The sequence below is a fragment of the Erithacus rubecula genome (assembly GCF_903797595.1).
Source record: "Erithacus rubecula genome assembly, chromosome: 6".
NCBI lineage: Eukaryota > Metazoa > Chordata > Aves > Passeriformes > Muscicapidae > Erithacus > Erithacus rubecula.
The window spans coordinates 33,725,703-33,750,255 of record NC_136688.1 but is presented as its reverse complement, the minus strand read 5'-3'; the positions used below and the strand labels follow the sequence as shown (position 1 = coordinate 33,750,255).

The window sequence follows — 24,553 nt, the reverse complement described above, 5'->3', positions numbered from 1 at the left end:
CGTACCTATACAATAATGCACCTTGGCTTTTTTCCAAGTGTGTGCTTATATACTTATATTGTATATGTATGTATGTATATATGCATACATATGCAATGCAAGGCATTTTCAGCGCAAGTCAGATTTTAGAAAGACACCCTACCTCCTACAAACCATTTTAAGCAGACTTTATAAGAGTTCTGCCCCAAAATGGACATAAAAACAGTGTCAATGGCTTTTGGCTAAATACCCTGATCCTTTACATTTGAAAATACTGCAGTTAAAGACAGCATGGGAGGGGGCGGGGGGAGAAAGAAGGGAGCATGTGAAAAATGGTGGACTGTGCAATAAGCAGCGCTCTGATCTCACTGTAACTTTAAAGCCTCTGCCACATTAGGGTTAATAAAAGAGACAAAAAAACTATCAAGTATATATGAATTTAGCCTATTTTTTTATTTCTGTGTGTTCATAGTAAACATTTTTGTAAGTGACAAACACGGGCATATGACCACAGTATCACAATCAAGAAATTTTAAGACGACATTAACAATCACTCAAATTTATGCGGCTTTTGCGCAACACAGGTTACATATTTGCAAGGTTTACCTATAAGTACAATAGGTATTAACATTTCACTACATTTAGAAAAAAAAATAAAGGTGACCTGTTAGTGACCACATACATCAAAATATACACAACACAAACTGAAGGCAATCATTAATTTTGTCCCCTTCTGATTCATTTGAACGGGCAGTGCTGCAAACTGAAATAATGTTGCTGTTTTTTTAAATTACTTCGTACACTGAGTGCATTTTCTAAAATCCAATCTTTGGTCTAAAAGTAAACAAACAAACAAATGAACAAAAAAAAAAAAAAAAAAAAAAAAAGCAATTCGGTAAAGAATAAAATAATAAATGGCCAAAAGTAGATCTTGGGCATTTGTCATTATTAATTCTGCTTAAATACAAATTATGTTTTAAGATTTTTTTTATAGTTTTCATAAATTTAGTGGTTTGGTTTGATTTTTTTTTTCTTTCTAGGTCTGCACCCACCGACATATCCATGATAACTTATAATACTGCAAACATGGAGAATCGGGCGGCTTTTAGTGATAGACTTATCATATTTGAGTAAAAAATTGCAAAAGCAGTCACTATTTAGATACACATTCTACTATAATTTTTTCTTCCAAACTTCATAGTCTACAATGCAATCTCCCCACATTGCACCTTGCTGACACTCCTCACCTTGGTGGAATAATAAACAACCCTAAAGACTGAACAAACGTACAGAAAATGGGGGACTTAATAAAAAATACCTGGACTTTTTTGTTTTGCTTTTTTTTTTCCTTTTAATTATCATTTACAATGCAAATGTGTGTAAAATGTTCACTTACAGTCTGATCCCATGGATGTTAATGTATTAAAGGGTTTGAAGAAGACCCCTGATTTTGATGTGTGAAATAATCAGAAAGTCCTCCGGAAAGTCCCGTTGTAAAACTTGGCAAAGAAGGTCTTAAGGACTCACAGGGGAGAGTGGAGGGCGCCTGTGGCGACGTGGAGGAGGAGGCTGCCCTGGCCGTCATTGAAGTGCTGCTTTGAGAAGTCATTGAAGGGTGAGGAACATGGGGGAAAAAGTAACTCGTCTGTCCTGCTAGGAGATTTACAGAGCAGGGGTTTAGGGAATAGGTGCCGGAGCAGGGAACTGACAAGCCACACGGCACTGAGGCGGCCAGAGCTGCTGCTGTGAGGTGATGAGTGGCATAAGGTATCTCTCCATTGACTAGTCTATCAACACTTAACCCATTAGACGTGGAAAAGGAGTGGTTGTTTCCCAAGGAGTTTTGAGTCAACACTGAGCTGTAGGGCATGGGGTGGCTGGGGTAGGCGGACGTGGTCCCATTGTAACTCAAAGTGCTGCTGGCCCGGGGGTGGTGCAGGGAGAGGAAGGGGGACATAGGCCAGTACAAGGATCCTGCCCTATCCATGAATGTCAGTCCGGTGGAGGTGAGCCGGGCGCCCCGCTTAAAGGCCAGCTTGGCCCGAGAGGTGGTGGAGCGCCGGCGGAGCTTGCCGGTGGTGCCCCCGATGAAGACGTCGTCGCTGGAGGGGTCCAGCATCCAGTAGTTCCCTTTGCCGGGGTCGTCGTAGTGGCGGGGCACCTTGACGAAGCACTTATTGAGCGAGAGGTTGTGCCGAATGGAGTTCTGCCAGCCCTGCTTGTTCTCCCGGTAGTAGGGGAAGTTCTTCATGATGAACTCGTAGATGCCATTGAGCGTGAGGCGCTTCTCGGGGCTCTGCCGGATGGCCATCATGATGAGCGCGTTGTAGCTGAACGGCGGCTTCTCGTACTTGCCGTTCTTCTTCTCCCCCTCCTTCCCGCTCTCCCCGTCCTTGGCCCCCTCCGCCGCCCCCTTCTTCTCCTCGGCCGCTTTCTCCTTCTCCTCCAGCTCCGCCGCAGCCGCCGCCGCGCCCGCCTCGCCTTTGCCCGCCAGCATGTCCGCCTTGGCCACCTCCAGGGCGCCGGAGGCGGTGGCAGTGGGGGGCGGCAGGAGGTGCTGCCCCTTCTCCTCGTCCTCCTCCTCGGCTGCGGCCGCTCGCTGGGGCTGCTGCGGCGGCGGGTGGTGGTGGTGGTGGTGGTGATGGTGGTGGTGATGGGGGTGGTGGCTGTTGTGGTGGCTGTGGCTGCTATGGTTGTTGTCGCTCTGGACGGCTTCGGGCACCAGGCTGTTTATGCTAAAGGAGGATTTCGGCAGCATTTTCACTTCCTTCCTATCTCCCATGTCCAACATCACACACTAGTCTGAGGGGCAAAGTTGCGGCGGCCGAGGGAGCTGCGCGCGGGGCGGCGGAGGCGGCGGCCGAGGCGGCGGCGGTGGCCGAGGCGGCGGCGGCACCACCGGCGGCGGTGGCGGCGGCGGCAGCGCAGTTGGACCGCAGTCTCAAGCGCTGGCAAGTCATGTAGCACGGACAGGAACCGCCGGGGAGGGAAAAAATAATAGTAATAATAATCGCCGATCAGAGAAAAATCAAACCGAGCCGGAGCGGAGAGGAAAAAAAAAAAAAAAAAAAAAAAAAAAGGTAAAAACGGGAAAAAAACCCTCTGAAACCTACAAAAAAAAAAAAAAAAAAAAAAAAAAAAAAAAAAGCAACAACACACAAACACAGACACACACCAAAAAAAAAAAAAAAAAGCTACTTCATGGTGCCCGGTTCCCCCGGCACGGCAGCGCAGGGGGAGGCAGGAGGGAGCAGCAGCCGCCGCGGGCCGGCGCGGAGCGAGGCAGACGGGCGATACAGCCCGCCCCGGCCGCAATTAATTTCAGAGCTGCCGGCACGCACCGGGGCTGTAAAACATTTTTTGGTTTAACCTTTCCCACCGGCCGCCCAATCAGGGCCGGCGGCGTGCCCGCGCGTCTGCCCGCCCGCCGGCCAATGGTGGCGCGCCGCCCCGCCCCGCCCCGCCCCGCGCGCCCCGCCCCCGCCGCCGCCGCGGCTCCCGCCGCGCACGGATACCGGCACAGCGGCGCATCACCGCGCGGCGCGCGCCCCCCGCCCCCGCGCGCCCCCCGCCCCGCGCCCCCCCGGCCGCCCGCCGCCAGCACAAATCCCCCCGCGCCCAACAAGTCGCGCCCGTCCCGCGGCGGCGGGCCCGGCCCGGCCCGGCCGCCCGCTCCCCTAGTTGCTCCGGCCGGCTCAAGTTGCCACGAGCCGCTTTGCCCCTTCCTCTGGCGACGAAGGAGGCGGGGTGGGAGGCCGGGTGGGTGAAGCGGCCGCGGCGCACCGGTGGCGGCGGAGGTACTACTTTGCGGATGCCGCCGAAGTCGCTCGGCGAGTTTATTTTCCCAGGCCCGGTTATTCGTGTTTGTTATTTTACCGAGGGAGAAAACAAAACAATCGTCCGGAGCGGACGCAGGCGGCGGGACGGGCCCGGGCTGCGGCAGCGGCCGGGGGCCGAGCGCCGCTGCCCGCGGCCTGCCGGGGGAAGACGGGGTCCGCCCCGGCCCGCTCGGGCCTCTCTCCGCACTGTGAGTTGGGAGGCTCGGCTGCGAGCGGCCCATCTCCTCCCCTGCTGTCGCCCCGTGTCACCGGCGGCCGGAGCCGGGCTTCGCGCTTCCCTGCCCGCCGCCGCCCTTGCGCGGCCGCCGGAGCCACGCGGGAGCCGCCGGGCCCGGCCGCGGCTGCCTGAGCCGGCCCAGCGCAGGCCGCGCCAGGAGTACAAAATAAATGTTGGTATTGGTAGCCCATGAAATCGACACTGCGGCTGCCTGGCGGCCCGGCCCGCGGGCCTGGCCACGGGTCTGAGTTCCGCGGGGTTTGGTTTTGCTGGGAGAAGGGACAGAGCGGGCGGCAGCGGGCCGGATGCTCCAGGGGCCGGGAAAGGGTCTGGCACCGCTGCTTTCCCCAAGTAGATGCGGTGATAGAGGTTCGGGCTCGGGTTGGGTATTAATCGTCCACAGCATATCGGTTTTTACTGTCAGCACGGGAACAAAAAAATCAAGCGGAAAGCAAAATGAGATACATCGCGCAGCTTTCTTATTCGGAAAGGAGAAGGGGAAATGTAATGGACAGAGAGCGTGCTGATCTCATTCAGATCAAAGCTGCAGCAAACGTCTAGCACCGCGTTAAGCTGCTTCACGTTTGTGCTGGAGGGAAAGATGCTCCGTAGAAACAATACGTGAAGCTCAAGCCCAGCTAAAATAATTTATCCCATGGAAATTCAGGTTAGAGCACAATGCAATGAATGTAGTTCTGTGAAGACGTGAGTTTTATATATGTGTTTGTGTATGTGTGTGTACGAGGGAGGGAGGAAAAACGAGTGTGAGAAAGAGACAGTAAATAACGAGGACAAGTAAAGTGGACCGGTAATAAACAATTGCAATTGGGGATGACATGAACTCTGTGCATTGGATTAACCTCGAATGACCTTACCACAATTGTATTTATTTAACCAATTTCATAACAGGTTGCTACTGACACACACACATACAAGTTAATGATCAACAACTACTCTTTTTTTATTTATTTGTTGTTTGGTTTGGGATTTTTTTTTTTTTTTTTTTAGAAATTCAGGTTGTTTGGGTTTTTAAAATCAAGACAATATATAATAATTTCGTTTCTCAACACTGAAGTCAATGTATGGGATTTCTTGAAGAAGAGTGCAATGAGGAGGATATTATATGACTCTACCATGGCAAGGGGTAAGAGGAAAGGTAAGCTTCCTGCATATTATTATGATTATGATGATCATTAACTAATATGTGTCATTACAGTGCACTAGGATCCCATTAGGGTGGCTGGGCCCAGTGCGTTTTCCTACTCGGTCTAGCATGTAATGATTCGGTGTAACCAGATTCTTGAGAAAGGACAGGTTACGTAAACATTTACTGATGTGGAGTAACTATACTATTTGTACTCTGATATGCAGGAAGGAAAGTGTTGATTAACACAGAAGAAAAAAAAAGCGAAATTAGCTGATTGCATGCTCATAAGTGCAAGCTGTCATTGAACTGCTTTTAAAATAGACACAGCTGGGTGTTTGTGTTGAAAAATTTCTTGTGTTTTTGCTAATACTGAAATAAGCATGATTTTGTATACCAAACATTTTCAGATCATTAAAATTTGTAATCTGTGCTGGTTTTAAACACAAAGAAAAGAAACAGATTCATTTCGTTGTAAAATTTGCTGATATTATATTAACTCAATCAGGTCTGTACAAATGGTGTATTGTGCCTTATCAAATCTCTTTGATCCATTTAATACACAAAGTGCCAAACGTGTGTATTGTTTGTTAACATTGAACGTTTTATTCAAATCCCAGCTCTGTAGAGAACTGGAGGAGTTCTTGTTTAATGTAACACTGACATTGCCTGTTGAAATTTTAATGCCTTGAGGTGTTTCTTAGGTCAAAGCTGAGTTTACTTTGTGTTGTGATCAGGGATGAAAATGTAGCAGGGGAGAAAATAGAAGTTTTATCTTTTTTGCATTTCTGAGCAAAAGGCTAACACCAGAAGAAGCACACTTTAAAAACATTTGATGATCTAGATTTAACATTCGGTCATTTGTCACAGATGCGGAACAAAACTCTATGCACAAACTTAGGATTTATATTTTTTTTTTTAATGCCATGGATATACAGTTCTACCAAAAAAGGAAATGTTTTGTCCAATATGTAGTACATATCTTTCTAAATCCATGAAGATTAATTAATTGTTTACAGGAGAGAAAAGAATATGTATGAGAAGCCACGTCAGTTATAATTTCTGCTGGACTTTAACTTTCGAGTCTTTTTTTTTTTTTTTTTTTTTTTTTTCCCTTCGGCAGAAAATGTACCGTTTATAAAACTAGACCTACTTATTTTGAAAATGCGGGATCTTACTCTAACGCCAGCTCCTTCTTGAGCTCTGCCCCGAACACGACTTCAGTGGTACCTTTGTGCGTTGGGGTACCGCATGAGCAGCAGGGTTGACCGCTCAACTCTGGCTAAGCCCGAATTCTCTTAAGAAAGTCCCTCATGGCAGCATTTTCTAATAGGAAAGGTTTTGCGGAATGTTTGGAAGAGAAGCTTGTGCGTGGAACGGAGGCGCACAGCCCTAGCCCTGTGAATACGGGTGGGTGTGCAGAGGGGAGCCGGCTCTCTGCAGAGTGTGAACGATGCCTCACCTGCACGCTCGTCGACGCTGCGGGTCGACAGAACCGAGCGGCGGGGATGGACTGAGAGTATCCAGCTCCGGGGTCAGAATGGGGCTGAATAGCAAAGCTAAAACGTCCTGGCTGAAGTGCCGTTCAACAGCGATCTCCGTACAGCTCTTGGGTATAACTCGTGGGGATACTGTTTCAACCACATACTTTTCTCCCCCCCCCGCACTCCCCCCTCCCTTTTTTTTTTGTTTTGTTTTTGTTTTAATTTTTTATTTTGCTTTAAAATTAAAGGCCAAAGGAAGAAAAGACCCTCTCCAATGTACACTTAATGCATATAGCCTACTTCCCTTGCACCACCCCCAGCTTCAGTCTTCAATTCCCCTTCACACGGGTATAGTGGCTCTGTACTCTCGGGCTCTTTCAAGGCGGTTAAGCTGCTAAAATGTACTGACAGCTTAAGAAATGAATGAGGTTTTTTTTCAGCCATGAAGAAAGGGTATTTAATAACCACGCTTCGATGGCATCATGCTTCCATGAAACGAGTCCGGACACTTCGGTTTAACAATCAGTAATATCACATTCGGTATAGTAAATGCCTCCATGTATTCTTATATAATTCTATTCCCCCTTGACTATAAACTTGCCTTATTTATTCTAGGTTACCTGGGGCAATTAAGGTAAGGACTGCTCAGCAGATACTGATACCCTGCTGCTAAGGCATGGCGAATGGGGACGGAGCAGTGCGCTAACAAAGAGAAAGGGGTAGTCAAACATTTTGAAGAGGGGTGAATGGGACTGAAGGTGGACGGATGAATGGAGGCAGAGAGGGAGAGGAAGAAGCATTCAATGGTCCAGACTTCTCTCCGCATTTGTAGATTTAAGTTTAGGTATCCGCCTCTAGCCAGCTTCCAGTTAATCCTCAACAGCTTCTAGTGATTAGAAGTTAGTCTATTTAGCATGCTATATCCTTCTTCCATGGGTTTTAGTTACAAGTTATACGATTAGGATTGCGAGAACAGTAGTGAACTAAACTTCCCAGTAAGAGGTCTTCACACCAGGGAAGTGTTACTTTGCTGCAGCAGCCCTGCCTCGTCAGTCATTAGGAAGCTGCAGGTTGTCAGAGGCTTCTCTTGCGCGCACACAAGCGCAGACACACACGCGCGCACACACAAAACCACAGCACTAAAACTAAATTAAGAAGCCGATGATTAAGACAAGCGTCTACGAGGCCTGTCATTTCAGCATCCTTCCATCATAACATTGTGGCACCAAGAAATTTGCTTGAAAACCCTGGAAAAAAAATGTCTATGGGAGAGCCTCGTGTTTGAGGCTGTTAATATCAAATATAGACCGGGAACTGCCTCGGATGCAAGATAGTATTCCGCAGAGGAAAGGAGCACTGCAGAGACCTTTGTGCTATCCGCGCACTCCCGAAACTCTGGTAAGTATCTCTCCCTTCTATTGCAGCAGGTATGCACTGTGTAACTGTAACTGGACCGGGTTTGAAATCCGCAGCTATGTTCCCTTCGGGGAACTCCCCCTAAAGATAAATCTGTAATGAAAGGTCCCTACTGGATGACTAATGGTTATTGGCATTCGGTGCCCCTTTAAGGAGAGCAGCACATATTGTGCCGAGGACCTTGCAAGCACACTTTAAATACAAACCTTTTAAGTTTCCCTCCCATGCATACACATCCCCGTTGTTTTCGGGCTAGCTGTGTTGTGTCTCTCCCCCCTCCCCCCCTTATTTAAGCTCTCTAGTCTTCCCTCCCCCCACCCCATTCAGAACTAATTGCTCAGTTGCTTAAATGTTTCAAAAAGAACTAAATTTCTCCCTCCGATGATCTTTTGAGAAGCTGCACTGTACCATAAGGGACCGCCAGCAGGGCACTGTGTACCTTAGAAGAGCCTGCGCAACTAGGGGAGAGGTAGCGTTAAAACAATGACATTAATAAACTAAGTGCACCGAGTTCCCCTCCTGTTGAACTTCAGGGAGTTTCTTGGGCGGGCAGAGGTTGAACGGAGAACGTCGAAATGGGAAACAATGCCTGTAGGGGCCAGAAAGCTTCGCTGATGTCGTAAGCGTAAAGCAAGACAGAATAGTGACAGAAAGAGATCCGAGTAAACATTGGAGTATACATTTCCCACGGCGACTACGCTGAGTGGAGAGGTCTGAATGAAATCACCTTAATTAAAAGCTGAAGATTTTATTTATTTATTCCTGTATCTGTAGAATGCCATCCACAGAAAGTCTATCTAGGGAGTGTACACCATCTACTAGATTTATTGTGTTTAGCTGCCACTGCCAGCATTTTTCAGAACAGAATATTTTTATACTCACGGCCAACTTGAAGACCTGCAGGTTTTTAGATCCTAATTATCGCTATTATTTTATATGCCGGTGTGCAGAAAAGAGCCATTACACCTGCCTAGGCAATAGGTACAACCATGTAACGAAAGCTCTCCTTAATTCAGAAATCAAACAAAAATTTAAAATATCCTTTAAGAATTATCTACAGAATTATGCAGACGACGATAATAAAAAGCAAGGGAGAAATGAGCAAGTTAAAGATCTTACTCTGTTCTCGAGGCTTAAATGCATAATTTTATATTTTGTTGTGTTTACTGTTGAAACGTTCTAGGCCGGTGCTTTTGTCGGCGTTGTGATATTGAAGCAAAGAATGCGAAATAAAATACGGGGGGCGGGGTGGGGGGGTGGAAGACCTGGAGAGAAAAAAAACCCAACAAAACAAACTCCAAGTAGTGCTTGATGAAGACCTCTAGCTGCTCTTTGACTCCTAAGAAACTGTTGCTGGAATATTTTCATGCTTCTGTTGTAAAGCTCTTTAGCTTCCTATAAACATAATATTTGGCAACTGCCACATGGATCTGGTTTTGCAGTTTTTTGGTGACTCGAGAGAAAAGACGCCCTTTCCCCCGCTCCACGCGCCCACCCTCCACGGCTTCCACCCCTTCCCCAGCAGAAGGATGGATTCGGTCTCTCTTTCTCCCAGCGCTGTTCCCGCTCCGCCAGAGGCATGCGGGCGCGGGGGGGCGCCGGTGCCGGGGTTCCAATCCGCCCGTCCTACCTGGCCGTGCCGCGCCCGCCGCTCCGTGCGCCGCGGCCCTGTCCCCGCACCGCGCCTCCAGCGCGCCCCTCGCCTCGCCGGGGTCTCGGACTCGGCCGGGTCAGCCGCGGATCCAATTTTAGGGCCTACAAAAGCGCATCATCCTCCCCTGTCCTCCTATCATCTCCCGCCCCGGGGTCCCCTTGTAACCACAGCAAAACGCCCGGTGTGGAAAGCAAGCCACAACGGACTGCACACCCCTCTAGGAGAAGGCGTTCGGCAGCCTCGGGGTGAGGATGATGTTGGCTGTCCCCTGTCGGGGCTCAGGCGTGAGGAGGTGCCGGAGCGAGGTGGCCGGACCTGTGCTCGGCAGGGGTCGGGGTGATGGGGCTGGCGCTAGCGCCAATGAGGCTGCTCGGGGAGCGGACCCTGCTCGCTCCTTGGCGTCCTGGCACAAGCAGGGCCCGCAGGATCTGCCTCTTTGTGTAGCTTATTCTGAACACTTTTTATATCGGGCAGGGTGGTCTCCATGTTTTCTTTCTTTCATTCTTCCTTTCTTTAGCGAAGGGAGGGGGGGAGTGATGGCAAGGGGCTTGTTGGATGATTATAACCGCTACCACTTAGAAATAAGTTTCTTGGGGAAGGGCTGATATCGTACCCTTGATATCAGTGGGTGTGTCCATGTATTATTTTAATATGATATGCCTTTTATATAGAGCTTGTTTTCCTCCTCCCTCTCTCCCCGGCCTCCCCCTCCCCCCCGCTTTGTTTCTGGAATTTGTTTCGCTTTTAAAGCACCAGCACAAACAAACAAACACACAAAAATGACTGGCAACAAGTTAAATCCCATTTGTGTCCCTCCCACCGAGCACGGACCATGCCTCGCTAAAGCCTGGGGCTCGTAGTTTTGCCTCGATAATAATTCGACCAAGAAAATGTAGTGACTGCAGACAGACTCTCCCGGCATTGACAATGCGGGGAGAAAAAACGTAGAAACCGGGATGCATCCCTTTGGTGTATTTTCTCCTCTCCATCTTTTAGATGGGGAACTTGCATAGACACTCATATACACTGAGGTTATGTTTCCTAGGAGTTTTTAGAAAACAGTGATTATTATAATAGAGCTATAAACGCCGTCAAGTAATGAAATCATGCCGTAGCTACGGAAACTTAACAAATAAATAATTTCCATTTATCTTCTAGTAGAATATTGTAGAGGATGGCATTACACTTTATTTTCGCATTCATTTCAAAACACCAATGAAAAGGCGAAGAAAAGTCTCTCAAGTCGTTGTACACGTTGGAATTAATTAAACGATACTAGTAGTTATTTTTTTCCCCCTGCCTTCCAAGGTGACTTCAAGCTAATTTCTGTGGCTGTACTAAAGAGGGAATCCTCAAAAGCAACAAGCTTGGTTCTCACTGAAGGTCGGTATCGTGTCCCGCTAAAGCTTCACGGAAAGCATCCCACAGTGAGCCACCCGCTCATTCCTGCGCCTTCCCTTAGTTTTGCCATACACAATAATGGAGAAAACATTTGTGTTTGACTGTTCTTAAAAAGTATATTTTTATCCAATCGCACGGTTTGCAAGCGATAGTTCAACTTTGTATGTTGTGGTGGGCACGTGTTTTGTCATATGAAATTAACTTGTGAAAGCCTTTGTATCATTTTTTGATTTGTGTTTGTCGACAACGCAGATCATACATCTCCGCGTTGATGGTTGATACAATTGCTAAATTAAAGGCATGCTTTCGGCTTTGGAAAATAACAACAACAAAACTCCAGCCCTCTGAGAGCTTATTCGCAGAGAAACAGCCCGAGGAGCAGTACAACAGCTCACCGCAGTATTTTGTGTGTATTTTCGGTGCCTCCATATACTTATGTATCATTCTGCATCTCTGTTGTCTGTTCCTAAAGATAGCCAAGTCACTCCTGGGCTTCTCACCTATAATTGCCTACCTAAAAGAACATACGGACAGTATATTGTGACTCTAAATTCTTGGAGGAATGTAATTGGCGTGTGTTTTTCCCGTATCTTTTTTTCTTCCATGGTGAATACTAGCAACTATGCTGCTTGTCTTGATGGGTTTCTATGTTTGAGCCCCAAGAAAACTCCTCAAATCATTGCAATAAAGTCATCAATCCTTTCTGTGCACACTGGAGATTTTTCTCCTCACTGCTTGTTCTTCTCATTTCCAAGGAGAGCGTGTTGAGCCAACGGTCTGGTTTAGGCACTTCTCCGGACTTTCAGATTTTCAATCTAAAGCTTTCAGTACGTTGGGACTGAAATAATGATTTTCCACATTTCAAAAGGGACGAGGCTCTATTTATAAATGTTACAGAAGGTTTAGTTACTTCAGGATCAACAAAACAGGAATAGAACTGCAATTTTCAAGAAAATAGGATTTCAAAATATAGAAATAAAAAAAAGTAGTGGAGATGATGTATAATTCAATCAAATTACAGAAAATTGCTTTAAAATTCAGAACAGTAGCGATCCATTATGTCTCTGTTTTATTAGTGACAAGTACAATTACTCTAAAATAAAGAACAGTGGTGAATATATAATTGGCTGTAATCATGTTAGTGTTTGAATAAAAATGACGGGGACATTTAACACTTTGACAACAAAATGTTCAGAAACAACTTATTTATTCAAACAGATTTTATTTGCATCCACGTGAAGGAGAAACACACTTTTGCTTATGATAAATCCAGAGGTTTTCACTTTCAATAAAAATATAACTAAAAATATATTAATTATTTTATTATTCAAAGCCTAATAAAGTCTCCTGAGTATGACTGTACTATTATTGATTACTCGCTACCCAAAGGACGCCATCTACAGGAAGAGGTCTCTAGGCTTAACACCATTCTAATCAATGTTGATTAAAAAATAAAATAAATCTGAGTTAATATTCCTCTATAAATCCGGCTCCGATTTTACTCACAACACCGATCACAATATTTGCTTTGTAATTGCTTCTTGTGATTCAATTCGTTATAATTTGACACGATCTAGGAATCTGTTATAGAAGGCCTTTTCTATGAGATACGGCATTTAAAAGAATTCATTGAACTCTCCGAAGCTGCAGTTTTTCGCCTTCTAAAGCGACTTTTTTCCCCCCTCCCCTCTCAGGATTGACTTGATCGTCTCTGAAAATGCAGAACAGCCCATGAGATCTCTCCTTTCTACCAACCGTGTGGAAGCTGCTTGCAGAACAACTTAATTGAAGGCAGTTCGTGCAACAATTGTGTCATGGAGTACCTAACATCTCTTTATCTGTAACTAACTTATTTAATTTTGGATACTTCAATAAATGTCAGCTATGCCAAGCATACTCCTATCCGTTCTTACAACGTATCCTTTGCCCCGCATCTTGGTACTTAAAGGTGCCATTTAGCCGTAGCCCATCAAAGGCTCAGAAACCTATCGAAGTGAGAAGAGTGCCCTTTACTATTCTGACCATACAAACACAGATCCATGGAAATGGCATATTCCTCCATGACGCGACTCCAACATCCCAGTACAAACTACAGAATACAGAAAATACGAAGAGATCTAGAAGAAACTTTCAGGACTCCTCTTTCAGGAGGCTTTTAAAAATTATTATTTTCGGATTTAATCCCGAACGAATTTTCCCTTTTTTCTTCTCTTCTTTTCGTTTTTTATTTACTCCCCAGCCCCAAAAAGTCTCCAAATTTCTGTCTCTGGTGTATGTGTGCGTGCTCACAGCGGGGTGGACCCCACGCCGATCGGAGCGGGTCCCTCCTGCCGTGAGGCGAGCGCAGCCCGGTCCGACCGCGCCTTCACTGCCGGCTCCCAAGGGTCTCTCCTGCCCAGGCGGGTTTCGCCAGCACTTGTAAAATAAAGTAGCTCTGGTTTCTTTCTACTTCAGACCAGTGATGTGAATGGGCTTTGAAAAATTCGGGAGGGTGGTAGGTGGGTGGTGTATAAACTATATAGTGAAGAGTCAGAAGGCAGAGGTGTGCGTTGGCACAAAGACTGAGGAAAATGACCCATGGTGCAACCTCAATTTTACGTGTTATTTTGTAAACCGGAGACAAAAGCCTGGAAACTATTGTTATTTGTACTTCCACTGGAATCGGGCGCAAAGTTTATACCGAAGGTCCCCTTCTATCTTTTCACTTCTGGGCATTGACCGTGAAGGTTCCAAATCTAGAGACTGTGTCGTGTAGCTGTTTTCAGACTTGAGGAAAGCTCAGGAGAGGAGGTTTCCTTCCCTGGGGCAACCCGCTCCCGCAGGCGCCGCCGGGGCTCGGTGGGTCCCTCCCCCGCCGGGAGCCGAGGCGGGGGCGCCCCTCTGAACCGGGAGGTCTGTCATTTCTCGGGTGCCTCGTACCAAATCGCAGATGTCAGCCTTTCCCTACGTGTTCGGGCTGCTAATGTGGGCACTTCACACAACAGAAATGCTCAGCTCGGGAGCTTTTCCCAGGCCAGCCTCCGACTCCGTGCTTCGCATCTGCCTCTGGCGGCACCGGAGTTCCATGAGGGGGGATCCCGGTGTGTGCAGTACCCTTTACCGATGGGACCGTATTCCCGTGGGAGCCAAGCACCCACAGTGTTTTGCCCCGTGAAAACCGACCCTAGCGAAAACTCCGTACATCTCCAGGGGAACACGCTACTGAGGGGCCCGCGGTGTGTTCCGGGGCTCCTGAGTGCGTTCCGCAGAGACCCTTTTGTAGTTGAAATTCACACCATAAAGCCCCTCACTTAGCAGGTCGGCAGAGCCAGCCGCAGAATGTCCTGCCGGCGCTGGGACTCAGAGGTTTCCCTCGGGACCCGGTGCTCGCGGGGAAGGGGAGGGCCAGTGTGTGATTCCGGCCGGGCAGGCCGGCGCGGAGCGGTGCGGTGCGGATGGGTGCGGTGCGGATGGGTGCGGTGCGGATGGGTGCGGTGCGGATGGGTGCGGTGCGGTGCGGATGGGTGCGGTGCGGATGGGTGCGGTGCGGTGCGGAGCGCTGCCCGCGGGCCGCCCTCGGGCCGGAGCGGCGGCTCAGCGCGGAGGCAGCGCCATCCGAACGGCGCCGGCGACATCTAGTGGCCACGGGCCGCCAGTGCCCGCCGCCGCTCCGGGGCCAGCCAGCCGTGCCCGGGCTGCCCGAGCGGGACACGCGTCCCGCATCCCGGCCCGTCCGCTCCAGCCGCGCCGGAGCTTTCCTGAGCGCCAGCCACAGCTGTGCTCCCCCTCGTGCGCCCTAAAGTTTTCGGTGCAGCGTTGTTACCAGTACAAAACGGGTCAGTTTTACATGTCCTTATGTGGGATAGCGAGAAAAGAATTATAAGCACTTTCACCCCCCGCCCTACCCCTCTCCTCTAAGGGACATCCTTGGAAGAAAAAAGCAGACGCGCAGGAGTGGCAGTTCCTGCCACCTTCACCCTGAGAGATGTCCCCGCTGGTAGGCACCGTGCCTGTGCACGCTGCTGGGGCAATTCCCAGACCTGTGAAGAAGAGGGGAGAAGGGGAAACAAAAAAGCAATATTGCCGAGACACCACTGGCTAAAGGAGCTCTCACTATTTAAACCCTAGTGTCAGCTCTCATTAACAGCTCAAGTCATCTTTTCCCCGGGGCAGACCTTGTCTGGTCTATCGACTTAATGGAAAACAAAACACATGTTTGTATTCTATTATTGCAGTCTCGTTCCTTGCCTTACGGAGAGCAGGGACAGGCTTCTCCCGCTTCGTGACAAGCTTCCCGAGCGAAAAAGCTTTCCACTAATTTCTCCCTCCTGCCCTCCCAGGGGAAGATAAGGATTCCGACGTCCGTCTCCTGCCCTTTTTCATGAATAGGGACTGCAATGGCAGCCACAAGAAAAGGCTTTTGCTGAAGCCGCAGTGGCTAAAAAGAGCCCAAGAAAAATAGTTACTGGCATGTTCCGTAAAACTTAGCAAAGCACAATAGTCTCTGCGGGAAACTTTGGGGGGTTATTTGTGCATCAGGTGAAGTTCTCAGCTCGGATCCAGCTGCCAGGACCACAGCATCTCCCAGGGAGGCCGGCCGTGAGGAGATGGGCACTCTAGGCAATAACCAGCGACAGACAGAGAGTTTTGAGACAACCCAAAACAAATAAACAAGCTCTCCTAATACTTCCACTTGGAAGATGGCTTTGGTAAGGAAGCAGGGAAAGTTTTGAAGAACTGCAGACATTTTTGCAAATGTGTTTTAACTGTCTTAAGTACTTGAAGTATTTCGGGTGTTTTTTGGTTTGTTTTGTTGGGTTTTTTTTTTTTTTTTTTTTTTTTTTTTTTTCCTCAGACAACGCTACGGGGTGGGTGAGAATAAGAGCTTGACAAAAGACAGGGATACATTTCTCAGGAGAGGTCTGTAGAAGTGACGACCTGACTTGAATAAGGGTGAGGATTCTGGTGCAAGCAAAATAAATTATTAATTTCACCCATCCTGAGTGCTTTCGTTGAGGTACAGGTCTGTGCACAGTGCCAAGCACAGGGCACTTGAACCTGGCAACAGTAACCGATCGAAATTCGCTGTCCTGATGTTCACCTATTCGCTCTACTAAGAGGTTTTAAAGCTAGATCCAGCTGATCTCTCCCCTGCCCCCAGCCCCTCTTTCGGGACGCACAGGAGAGGTGCGAATGTGAAAGTGCCCAGAGGCAGCGCCGGCCCTGGGGCGCTCCTTGTGTGGATGTGAGGTCCCAGTGGAGGGAGCGGGTTTCTGGGCCTGTGTCCCTCTCCCGCCTGGGGTGCTCCTGGCATCTCGGCATGGAGAGCAGGGCCCCCAACTTCCGTGCTTTTGAAGCGTCGTCGTTCGCTCTCCAGTGCTTGGCTGTAAATAAACGCTATAGCAGTGACAACACAGCCGTCCTGCAGTCAGAGCGGTGTCTGCCTCTGCACCTTTCCTCTGCAACACACGCCGTCAGCGTTTTAATTCCAGCTCCAAAGGGAACCTGCAATTATAAGCCCCCCTCGTCCCCTCCCGCTCACATTCTCTTGTCTGAAACATTCACTGAGGAAGGTTATTTGGATTGAGAGTAAAATCAAACAGGGAGGGGAGGAAGAAAAAAGAAAACCCAACATAAACCCAACAACCCAGCAAACCCTTCCATTTGCTATTTACAAACCTCATTGTCATGCTTCACTCAGGCTGTCTGCCTAGCCTAGGGAAATAAATGTGACTGAACCAGAGACAAAGCCGATGCAGCTGTATTTGAATTCCTCAAACACTGTCAAACGTGCACTTGTCTCATAATTCTCGGGGTTGTTGTTATTATTATGAACATCATACCTAATGTGAACATACTCGAAAGAGAGCTGCTTGGCAGTGGAGAAATGTGGTTCCGATGGGGAATGCACAGAAATTTCTTTAGCAAAAAAGATAAGGGCTCGTTTTCCCTCCTGCTTGGAAGCCTAGGCAGATAAATTAAGGAAAATTTGAGACCTATAATTTCTCTCGTTTTGTTTCCCTCTCTCTCTCTCTTCTTTTTTTTTTTTTTTTTTTTTTTTTTTTTTTTTTTTTTTTTTTTTCTTTTTGGTTCCTTGTGTTTTCCCGATTCCAGCAGAAGCGGTTAGGTTTGACTATCTAATTTCCCAGGTGATAGCCCTCTTCGGCAGCCCCGCACTGCAGCCGCGGTGTGAAGGAAACCCAGAGCTCCGTTCCCTTAGGAGGACACCCCCGAGCCGTCATGTCAGCCTCCCTTTCCGGGGGTTCTTGGAGCTGCCAGCACGCTTGGTGTTAGCAGGGCTATCACGAGGCTGGCCCTCGCTCTCCACTCCTTTGGAAAAGAGGAGGCTAAACAACTCCGAGGCGGCCGCAGGAGGTCTCTAAGGGATACCTGGGAGCATTGCCATGTATCTCGCCTTAGATGCCCTGCTTCCGACGGGACCGAGCAAACGCTGCCGGCCCCTTTCCCAGGCCCCGCCGCCCCAGCAGGCCGGCCGGGGAGCGCTGCGGGGCTCTCGGGAGGCTGAGCCGATGCCCCTCGATGTGTCGGGAGCGCAGGCGGCCCCGGTCCGAGCCAGGGTGGACCCCCGGGTCCCCCGCTCCATGTCCTACAACATCCACCGCCCTCCCGGGCTTCGGGAAAAATGGGGTCCTGCAAGCCGAGGGGATAGACCTCGCGACCCCAGGTGTAAGCCCTGTACTCGCCATCTACCTGGGCAGCACCTCCCCAGCTTTTCCTTTTTTTTTTTTTTTTTTTTTTTTTTTAAACCAGCTTCTTCTTCTTTACCACACTCCTCAGACTGCCCTTCCGATCTCTCTTGCCGAGAAAAAGCCTCGTGTCACCTCGTCCCGGCGGGGCCACCGCTCCCGAGCAGGGCAGCCCTCTCTCCCTCTCTCCCTCTCTCCCTCTCTCCATCTCTTTCTCTCCCTCTCTCCCTCTCTCCCCAGCTCCTCCACTCCGTGCCCTCCGCGGTTTTCGTTGCACGGTGTCCTTCAGTAAGTGGAAGCAAAGAAATGAAAAGTACTGTGATCAATTATTGGTTTTAGACCATATTTATGGACGTGTAGAAGTAATAACAGTTATTTACTTTGTCGAAACGTTTATTTCGCACTTGGTATATTTCCTTACAATCGGAGAACCGGCGTGGGAAAAATAAGCACAAATAAACTAATGCACGAAAAGTACGGTTTTAGCTAAAGGTGATCCTTCTCCTGTCTAATTTTCCCGGGTGCATTTCTTCCTCCTGACATTAATTCAAACCAGCGAAAGGGCTAAATAGATTAATCTCTAGCCCTCAAGTCAAGCAAGAAGCAAAATAATAATTTTCTTGTCTTCCCCCTTCATGAAAGAATACTTTTCCCCCTTTTCTTCAAATCATGGATGAAAAACAATCAAAAACCAAAGCAGCCAGGAGGGCAGGAAACCTTTAGGGTGTCTCGAGGGTATGGCCCGGGTGCCACTGCTCTCTTCCTGCGGACTCCCTTGTTCTTGCTTCCTGCCAGAATTGCCGGAGATCGCCTTCCCCCTGGGTGCAGGGCTGCAAGCTGCTTTAACACCTCCTGACCAGGCTTTGTCCGTTTTGAAGCTTGATAGATCCTCTAATTTGTTAGCAGCACTTCGAATGCCCCCAGTACAAGGAGAGGAATGATGCAAGAGGCAGGGAAATTGACACCACTCTGGGATTTCACAATCTTAGTAATAGCGCTTTCACATGCACCTGCTTCATACATTGCTTGCATCAGGGTGACCTCAGCAAGGGGGACGGGGAAGGGCAGGGGAGGGAAGAATTAAAAAAAGATACAGTTCTACCGTGTATGTCAAGGATTTCAAGTAGAATAGTTCTTTATTCCAAGGTAACACTTCCCTGTTGAGGGCTCTTGGTCTTCTTTGAATTGCTTCAGTTCTCATATTCCAGCTATTTATTTTATCACCAGCGACTGTGTGTGACAGTGTCCCACATTGGGTGACACATAGAGCCACGGACGAGCAGAAAATGTCCTGGTTGCCTGCCAACATTCTACAGGGAGTTGTGTGGCAGCTCAGTTTGTTCCTCTCACAGGGAGCAGCCTCTCCCTCCTTCCTCACCACCCGGCCCTGGCACTTGCTGGTCTGCTCTGGACCACCAGCAGGACTGGAACTCTCTGACCAGAAACCCAAGCTTATGAAACCATCCCATTCTCCACTCACTCCTACCCTTTCTGTTTGCTAAAATTGACACTTTTTATGGACCATGGCATCTTGCTGCTTGATCTGCCAGGGCAAGAGCAAGAAATTTCGGAGAGGGCAAGGCACCTCACCAATACTTGCAGATGTCAATTTGGAAATGAGTTTTTTGTATCAGCCTCTGTAACATATGCAGTCTGTTGTCTCCTTTGGTGACAGAAGAATGCTACCCTTTCCCCTAGATTTTGTGCAGTGTTCATAAACAATGTATCAGGCAGTATTAGCTGGATTCAGAGCTTTCAACATCTTCCTGTTCTGTTGTTGGGGCTGCCCCTAGGTAAGGTCCCACCAGCACTGAGACATACTCACTGTCACTGCACTTCAGGACCCTTGCCTTGTGCCCTGGTCCTGAAGTACAGGGAATAGGGTCTAGGATGAAGCTCAACACTCAGCTGGACCACTGTCCCAGCTCTGCAGATCCCTCCATGCAGCACAGCCCTCCCTTTTGCAGCACAGTCTGCTCAGGTCTCCAGAATCAGACATTCCCAAAAAAACCTGTAGGGCTGACATTGCACAGACTGCTTGGTTTCTGATGCTGCTCTTCAGGACACATCTTCAAGCCCTTGCTCTGCCAGCAGCTCCAGCTGAAGAGTTCCTCTGTCCTCTCAGGTATCTTTGTGTTTACGGTCCTGATAGAAGGGACAGAATAGAAGAGGAAGACATTTGGTCTTTTAACCCACAGTTCTGGTGCTACTTTGGCACAGTGTTACCTCTTGAGCAGCTCTACCTCCTACAGTACACTTCCCACTTAGAAAAGGTTCTTCCAGTGTGTGAGATAGTTAATTCTCCTGGTAGCTGTCCAAGATTATAGCCCTGTCTTTCAGACAAAGAAAGGCAGGTAAATTCAAACTTTATAAGCACAAATTACTTAGATTTTTTTCCTCAAGTGAACTGTTTTGCTTCATTTAGACAGATCACACTGGATAATAAAATATAATCTGAAACCTACCAGGAAGTTTTCAACATATAAAAAAAGGCAATCTTATTTAATCTCTAGGAAAGATAATTGTTTGCCCTTGATGTATGCTTTACATTCTTGAAGCATATCTTTTGAGACATAAATTCTGAAGTCTTATATATACACCTTTGCAATAGTAATGGCTTTCTACAAGCTCTGTGGGAGGTGACATTTCAGCAAGATACTTCCCCTCGACTTTGTTTATTCCAGCAGTTTAAATTCTACCTCTGGTGATAGCTGTTAACTTGGCAATGTGAAAAGTGCTACATGATGTGTACTGTGCTCAGTCAGCTCATCAGAAGCTTACCAATTACACTGTGGAGCCCATTCTTCTTGCCACAGCACGCCACCCACCATGCATAACCAGGACAGCTGATCTTCACATGTGCATAAAATCTGAAAGTATGCACACATTTACTCAGAAGCCATGCAAAGCAGGCACAATAAGTCTGCTTCTTCTTAGAAGCCTTTTTATTTCCTGCAGTAGCTCATACACAAGCAGTTGTAGATAATTTCTTGCTCCCTGCCTGCCTTGGAAATGTCATAAAAGGGAACTTTCGAATGCCACCCTGCAAGAGGATAAGCTCTGTACATGTCAGGCATTCAGGACACCTGTGTTGGGACCTGTACTGTGAAATAGGAAATAGGAAGTTCCAGCTATCAGGATTATCCATCTCACCCAGAGTTTGGTCTCCATTCACATCTTTGAGGTGCTTGGGAAAGGAGTTAGTGGGAAGCGGATTGTGGACACAAATAATAGAAATATGCTGGAATGGCCCATAAATTTGGCATCCAGGCATTATGAAATGAAGAACTTTTTTAACAAAAGCCTTTGTAAGCCTGTTTTTGCAGGATGAAATATGATCTGTTTAAGGTCTCTTAACAACATCAGTGAGGCAAGATTTAATTCTAGACAGATGCTATTTGTCAAGCATATAGGAAGTGCTTGAGCTTCAAAAATAGTGCTACCTTTGAGCATTCATTTTTGTTTAGAATATCCAACTGAATATACAAAATCCAGATTGGGCTTTTTGTTAAACTGCGATTTGCACTTATCCAAAGATATTATTTTCTTTATTTTGAAGCAACAATTTTCAAAGACATTTAGTGCCAGACTGTCACCTTTGACTGTAGTTTCTTTTGCATCAGCTAAAATAGAAGTAACTCTGTTCAAGTAAGCAGAGTAACACTACTGAAAAAACAGAATAAATAATCAGAGAATCAAGCCCTTTGAATAGCAAATGACTCCATAAATAGTCCCATTGATTTCAGCAGTATTTTATGGCATAAGTAGCTACATTAGTAGAAGAAGCATACAAGACCCTTTGGGCTTGGACAGAGAAAAAATTTCCCCAAATTACAATTATTTAAAAAATATATTCCAAAGCACATCAGTCAGTTGACATGTTACTAGCTTATTGTATGACTTGCCAAAGACATAATCAAGAGAGTTGACGATAAGAATGATTCCTCTCTTAGCTTCTGTGACATGAAAGCTGGGTCCCTTATTTACAAAAAAGAGAAAGCAAATAAAGCCACATCAGTGAAATGCTTTCCGTTACCCTTAAAAATGCTTCTTTAAGTCAGGAAGAACATTTTAGTAAATAGAGTTGCCCCTTTCTGGATGCTGTTTATGGACAGTATCAAAATGTGAGAATGTCATGACATGGTCTTCCCTGGCTCTATTGCTTTGGATGATGGAAAAACTCTTTTGCTTACTTTTCCTTGAAATCTGGTAAAAAATAAGTGAAGTCCAAACATGCTTTCTTAATTATGTTTCTTTGGCTAAACACATTCCTTAAAAACAGAGAAGTGTTCTCTGGAAATGTTTTGTGGCATCTTTATGCCTGAATATGAGAACAGTGTCTGGATCCAGAGAGCAGCAAAACACCTACCCATCTTAAAGTCTTCTGGAGCCAACAAAACAGTTCCTGAGATCTAATTGCTGTGCTGTGGACCCATTTCTCAGAGACTTTGAGTGTTTTAACTCCACTTAAAGAGTTGGAACATGATGCACAAGAACAGGGGAAGAAACCACGATGATCAGGGAATAAAGCTGCCTGACTAGAAATGGCACCAGATTCCCCCATATCTTCCTGGCAGTACTGAACCTGGAGCCATCATTCTCGGGGAAGCAGGTGATGCATTTCAAGTATTCAATAAAGAGCTGTGCACCCACGTATAGGTACTGCTGAAAACTTTTGTAATTACAGTAATTTTAATGAAACCACATCAGCTTTGTCCTTGCCTTCCTCTCATTGCTTTTCTTTGTACTCTCTTCTTGTCATATCACATAGTAACTGTAAAAAATGTTTTGTCCAAATACAAACTCCCTGTTCTGAGTGCCACTCTGCTATCAGCAGGAACAGTATTTCAAATAAGATGCTGGGCATTTGCCTCTATGAATAGCTTTTTCTTTGCACATGCTAGATTGTGAAAAGCAGATATATATCTTTTGAGTGCACATTTTTCATTAAGAATCTCTAGAGCACAAAAGGAAGGGGTCACCAAAGGTGAAAAAAAGATATCTTTAGCTTTATCGCAAACAGTTCTCTGCTGTGTTTCCTCAGTTATGACCAAGCTGTGGCTATTTTCTATTGAGCATTGAGCATTCTTATTCCTGGAAAAATTTTAAGGGAAGTACTTTGAATAGGATTCTACAGAGCTGATTTTTCAATGCTATCTGACAGTAGTCTGCCATTTCTTCTCTTTCCATATGACAGTGAAATGACACAAAATGGATAAAATTTTTCCTCTCTGTCAAGTAAGGACAAGGCTGTGTATCACCCCATACCTGTACTGTCCATGCTGTTATCCCATGGCTGAAGGGTAGGAGGTCTGCCTATATCCCTAGTTTTGGGGAAAAGATCCTGTTTGGTGCCCACAGTGTACCTTGCAAAAACAGCTGGAGGAGGTTAGCTGGAGGATGGTCCCCTAGAGTTGACTTTTGTAACCTTTGGAGTTAGGAATACTGTCTTAGTGGTATGGGCTCCTAATGAATCATTGATACCCTTTAAACACTGAGGACAAAGAGAGGCTAATGAGATATTTGTGAACCAATACAGCTGCAAAAGATTCCTGAGAATGGATTTCTTATCACCTCACCACAGCTGGAGGGATATTTTGTGCTGGATGCAATTTTGGTCCCTTGTCTCATAAAAACTCTCTTCTTTTTATAAAGTGTCACTGTAATTTTAAAATAAAATTTTTAGGTTACTAGTTAAAAGTCTACCCAACCTCTCAGAAAACATAAATGAAACTTGAGATTAGCCTGTTTTCTAAAAATCACTTGTTTCTAAGCAATCTCTTGTGGGGAAAGAAAAAATATTAGGTTTATTATTTTTTGGTGTTTGGATAATTTCCCCCCATATTTATCCTGAATAACAAAACCCCCCCCCAAAAAAACAAAACAAAAAACAAAACAAAACAAAAAAAACAACAAAAAAAAAACCAACAACAACAAAAAAAGGGGATCTCTTGAAATATTTCCTTTACTGAGTGGTTATGCTATGTCTTACTCTGTTTAAAATAGTCAATAATGTCTAGTATGAATTAGTGAAGGATTTTAAGGGGTCTTGTCCCCACATCTTTTTTTCATTTTCATTTTCTGGATTGAAACAATCTTCTTTCCCTTTCCCTTTCCCTTTCCCTTTCCCTTTCCCTTTCCCTTTCCCTTTCCCTTTTTCTCTTCCCTGTTTTTATTTTTCCTTCCCCCCTTCCTTCCTTTTCCCTTCTTTCAAACCAGCCAATAAAACAACCAGCCAAACAAATTTTATTTTTTTAGCTCTGCTCTGAGATAAGTACTCAGGATAGTAGCAATCAGAAGCCCAGTAGCCCAATGTTCTCTCCTGCCTCCCAAACCCACCCCTGCAGTATCAGTGCAACTCGATCTCTGCATCGGTAACAGAGTGTCCGGTTTCACCAGCCTGGCAGCGGTGGCATGAGAAGGAGTGAAAATTGACAGCAAGTTGACAGAATGCTACCGGGACTACTCCTCTGGGGTCCATCACACAGTCATTTTATCCCTATGCCACTGAAAAAACCCACTAAAAACCTCACAAGCATGACACCAGAGTAGCTGTCTTAGGGAACTGATTTAACAGTAGTGGGTTTTTACGTGTTTGTTATGAATGAGGTTTTCCTTTCAGCCCTTGGGGTTATCCTTATATACAGATGGAGACATAAAAGAAGATGGGTGAAAACAAAATCAGATGGATAGAGGGAAATGTTTGTTTCCTTTATGTATTTGCATGGTGCTG

The 24,553-nt window shown here is 46.6% G+C and overlaps 2 protein-coding genes across 10 annotated transcripts; one reads left to right on the top strand and one right to left on the bottom strand.

The window, feature by feature from the left end:
* Window positions 1-407: 407 nt before the first annotated feature.
* Window positions 408-3,018, bottom strand: FOXG1 (forkhead box G1). Its single transcript, XM_079307549.1, has one exon. The coding sequence runs from the start codon at window positions 2,768-2,770 to the stop codon at window positions 1,394-1,396; it is 1,377 nt and encodes a 458-aa protein (XP_079163675.1). The 5' UTR covers window positions 2,771-3,018; the 3' UTR covers window positions 408-1,393.
* A 493-nt stretch (window positions 3,019-3,511) lies between these two features.
* LOC306803346 (uncharacterized protein) lies at window positions 3,512-12,913 on the top strand. Of its 9 annotated transcripts, none has more exons than XR_013774604.1 (4): window positions 3,512-3,776; window positions 4,460-4,702; window positions 5,044-5,191; window positions 6,513-7,139. XR_013774604.1 is itself a non-coding variant. In XM_079308698.1 (4 exons), exon 1 carries the CDS (start codon window positions 3,791-3,793, stop codon window positions 4,226-4,228), a length of 438 nt encoding a protein of 145 aa, XP_079164824.1. In that variant the 5' UTR covers window positions 3,512-3,790; the 3' UTR covers window positions 4,229-4,702; window positions 5,044-5,191; window positions 7,279-8,061; window positions 12,829-12,913. The 9 variants fall into 9 exon arrangements, 7 of the variants coding, with proteins under 7 accessions (XP_079164824.1, XP_079164822.1, XP_079164823.1 ...); XR_013774605.1 differs by having other exon boundaries at window positions 3,512-4,006; XM_079308698.1 differs by lacking the exon at window positions 6,513-7,139 and adding exons at window positions 7,279-8,061; window positions 12,829-12,913 and having other exon boundaries at window positions 3,512-4,702.
* Window positions 12,914-24,553: the final 11,640 nt, after the last annotated feature.

What these genes read in the sequence shown, in the direction of transcription:
- FOXG1 (XM_079307549.1), bottom strand. Translation starts at nt 2,770, where the DNA reads ATGTTGGACATGGGAGATAGGAAGGAAGTGAAAATGCTGCCGAAATCC.
- LOC306803346 (XM_079308696.1), top strand. Translation starts at nt 3,791, where the DNA reads ATGCCGCCGAAGTCGCTCGGCGAGTTTATTTTCCCAGGCCCGGTTATT.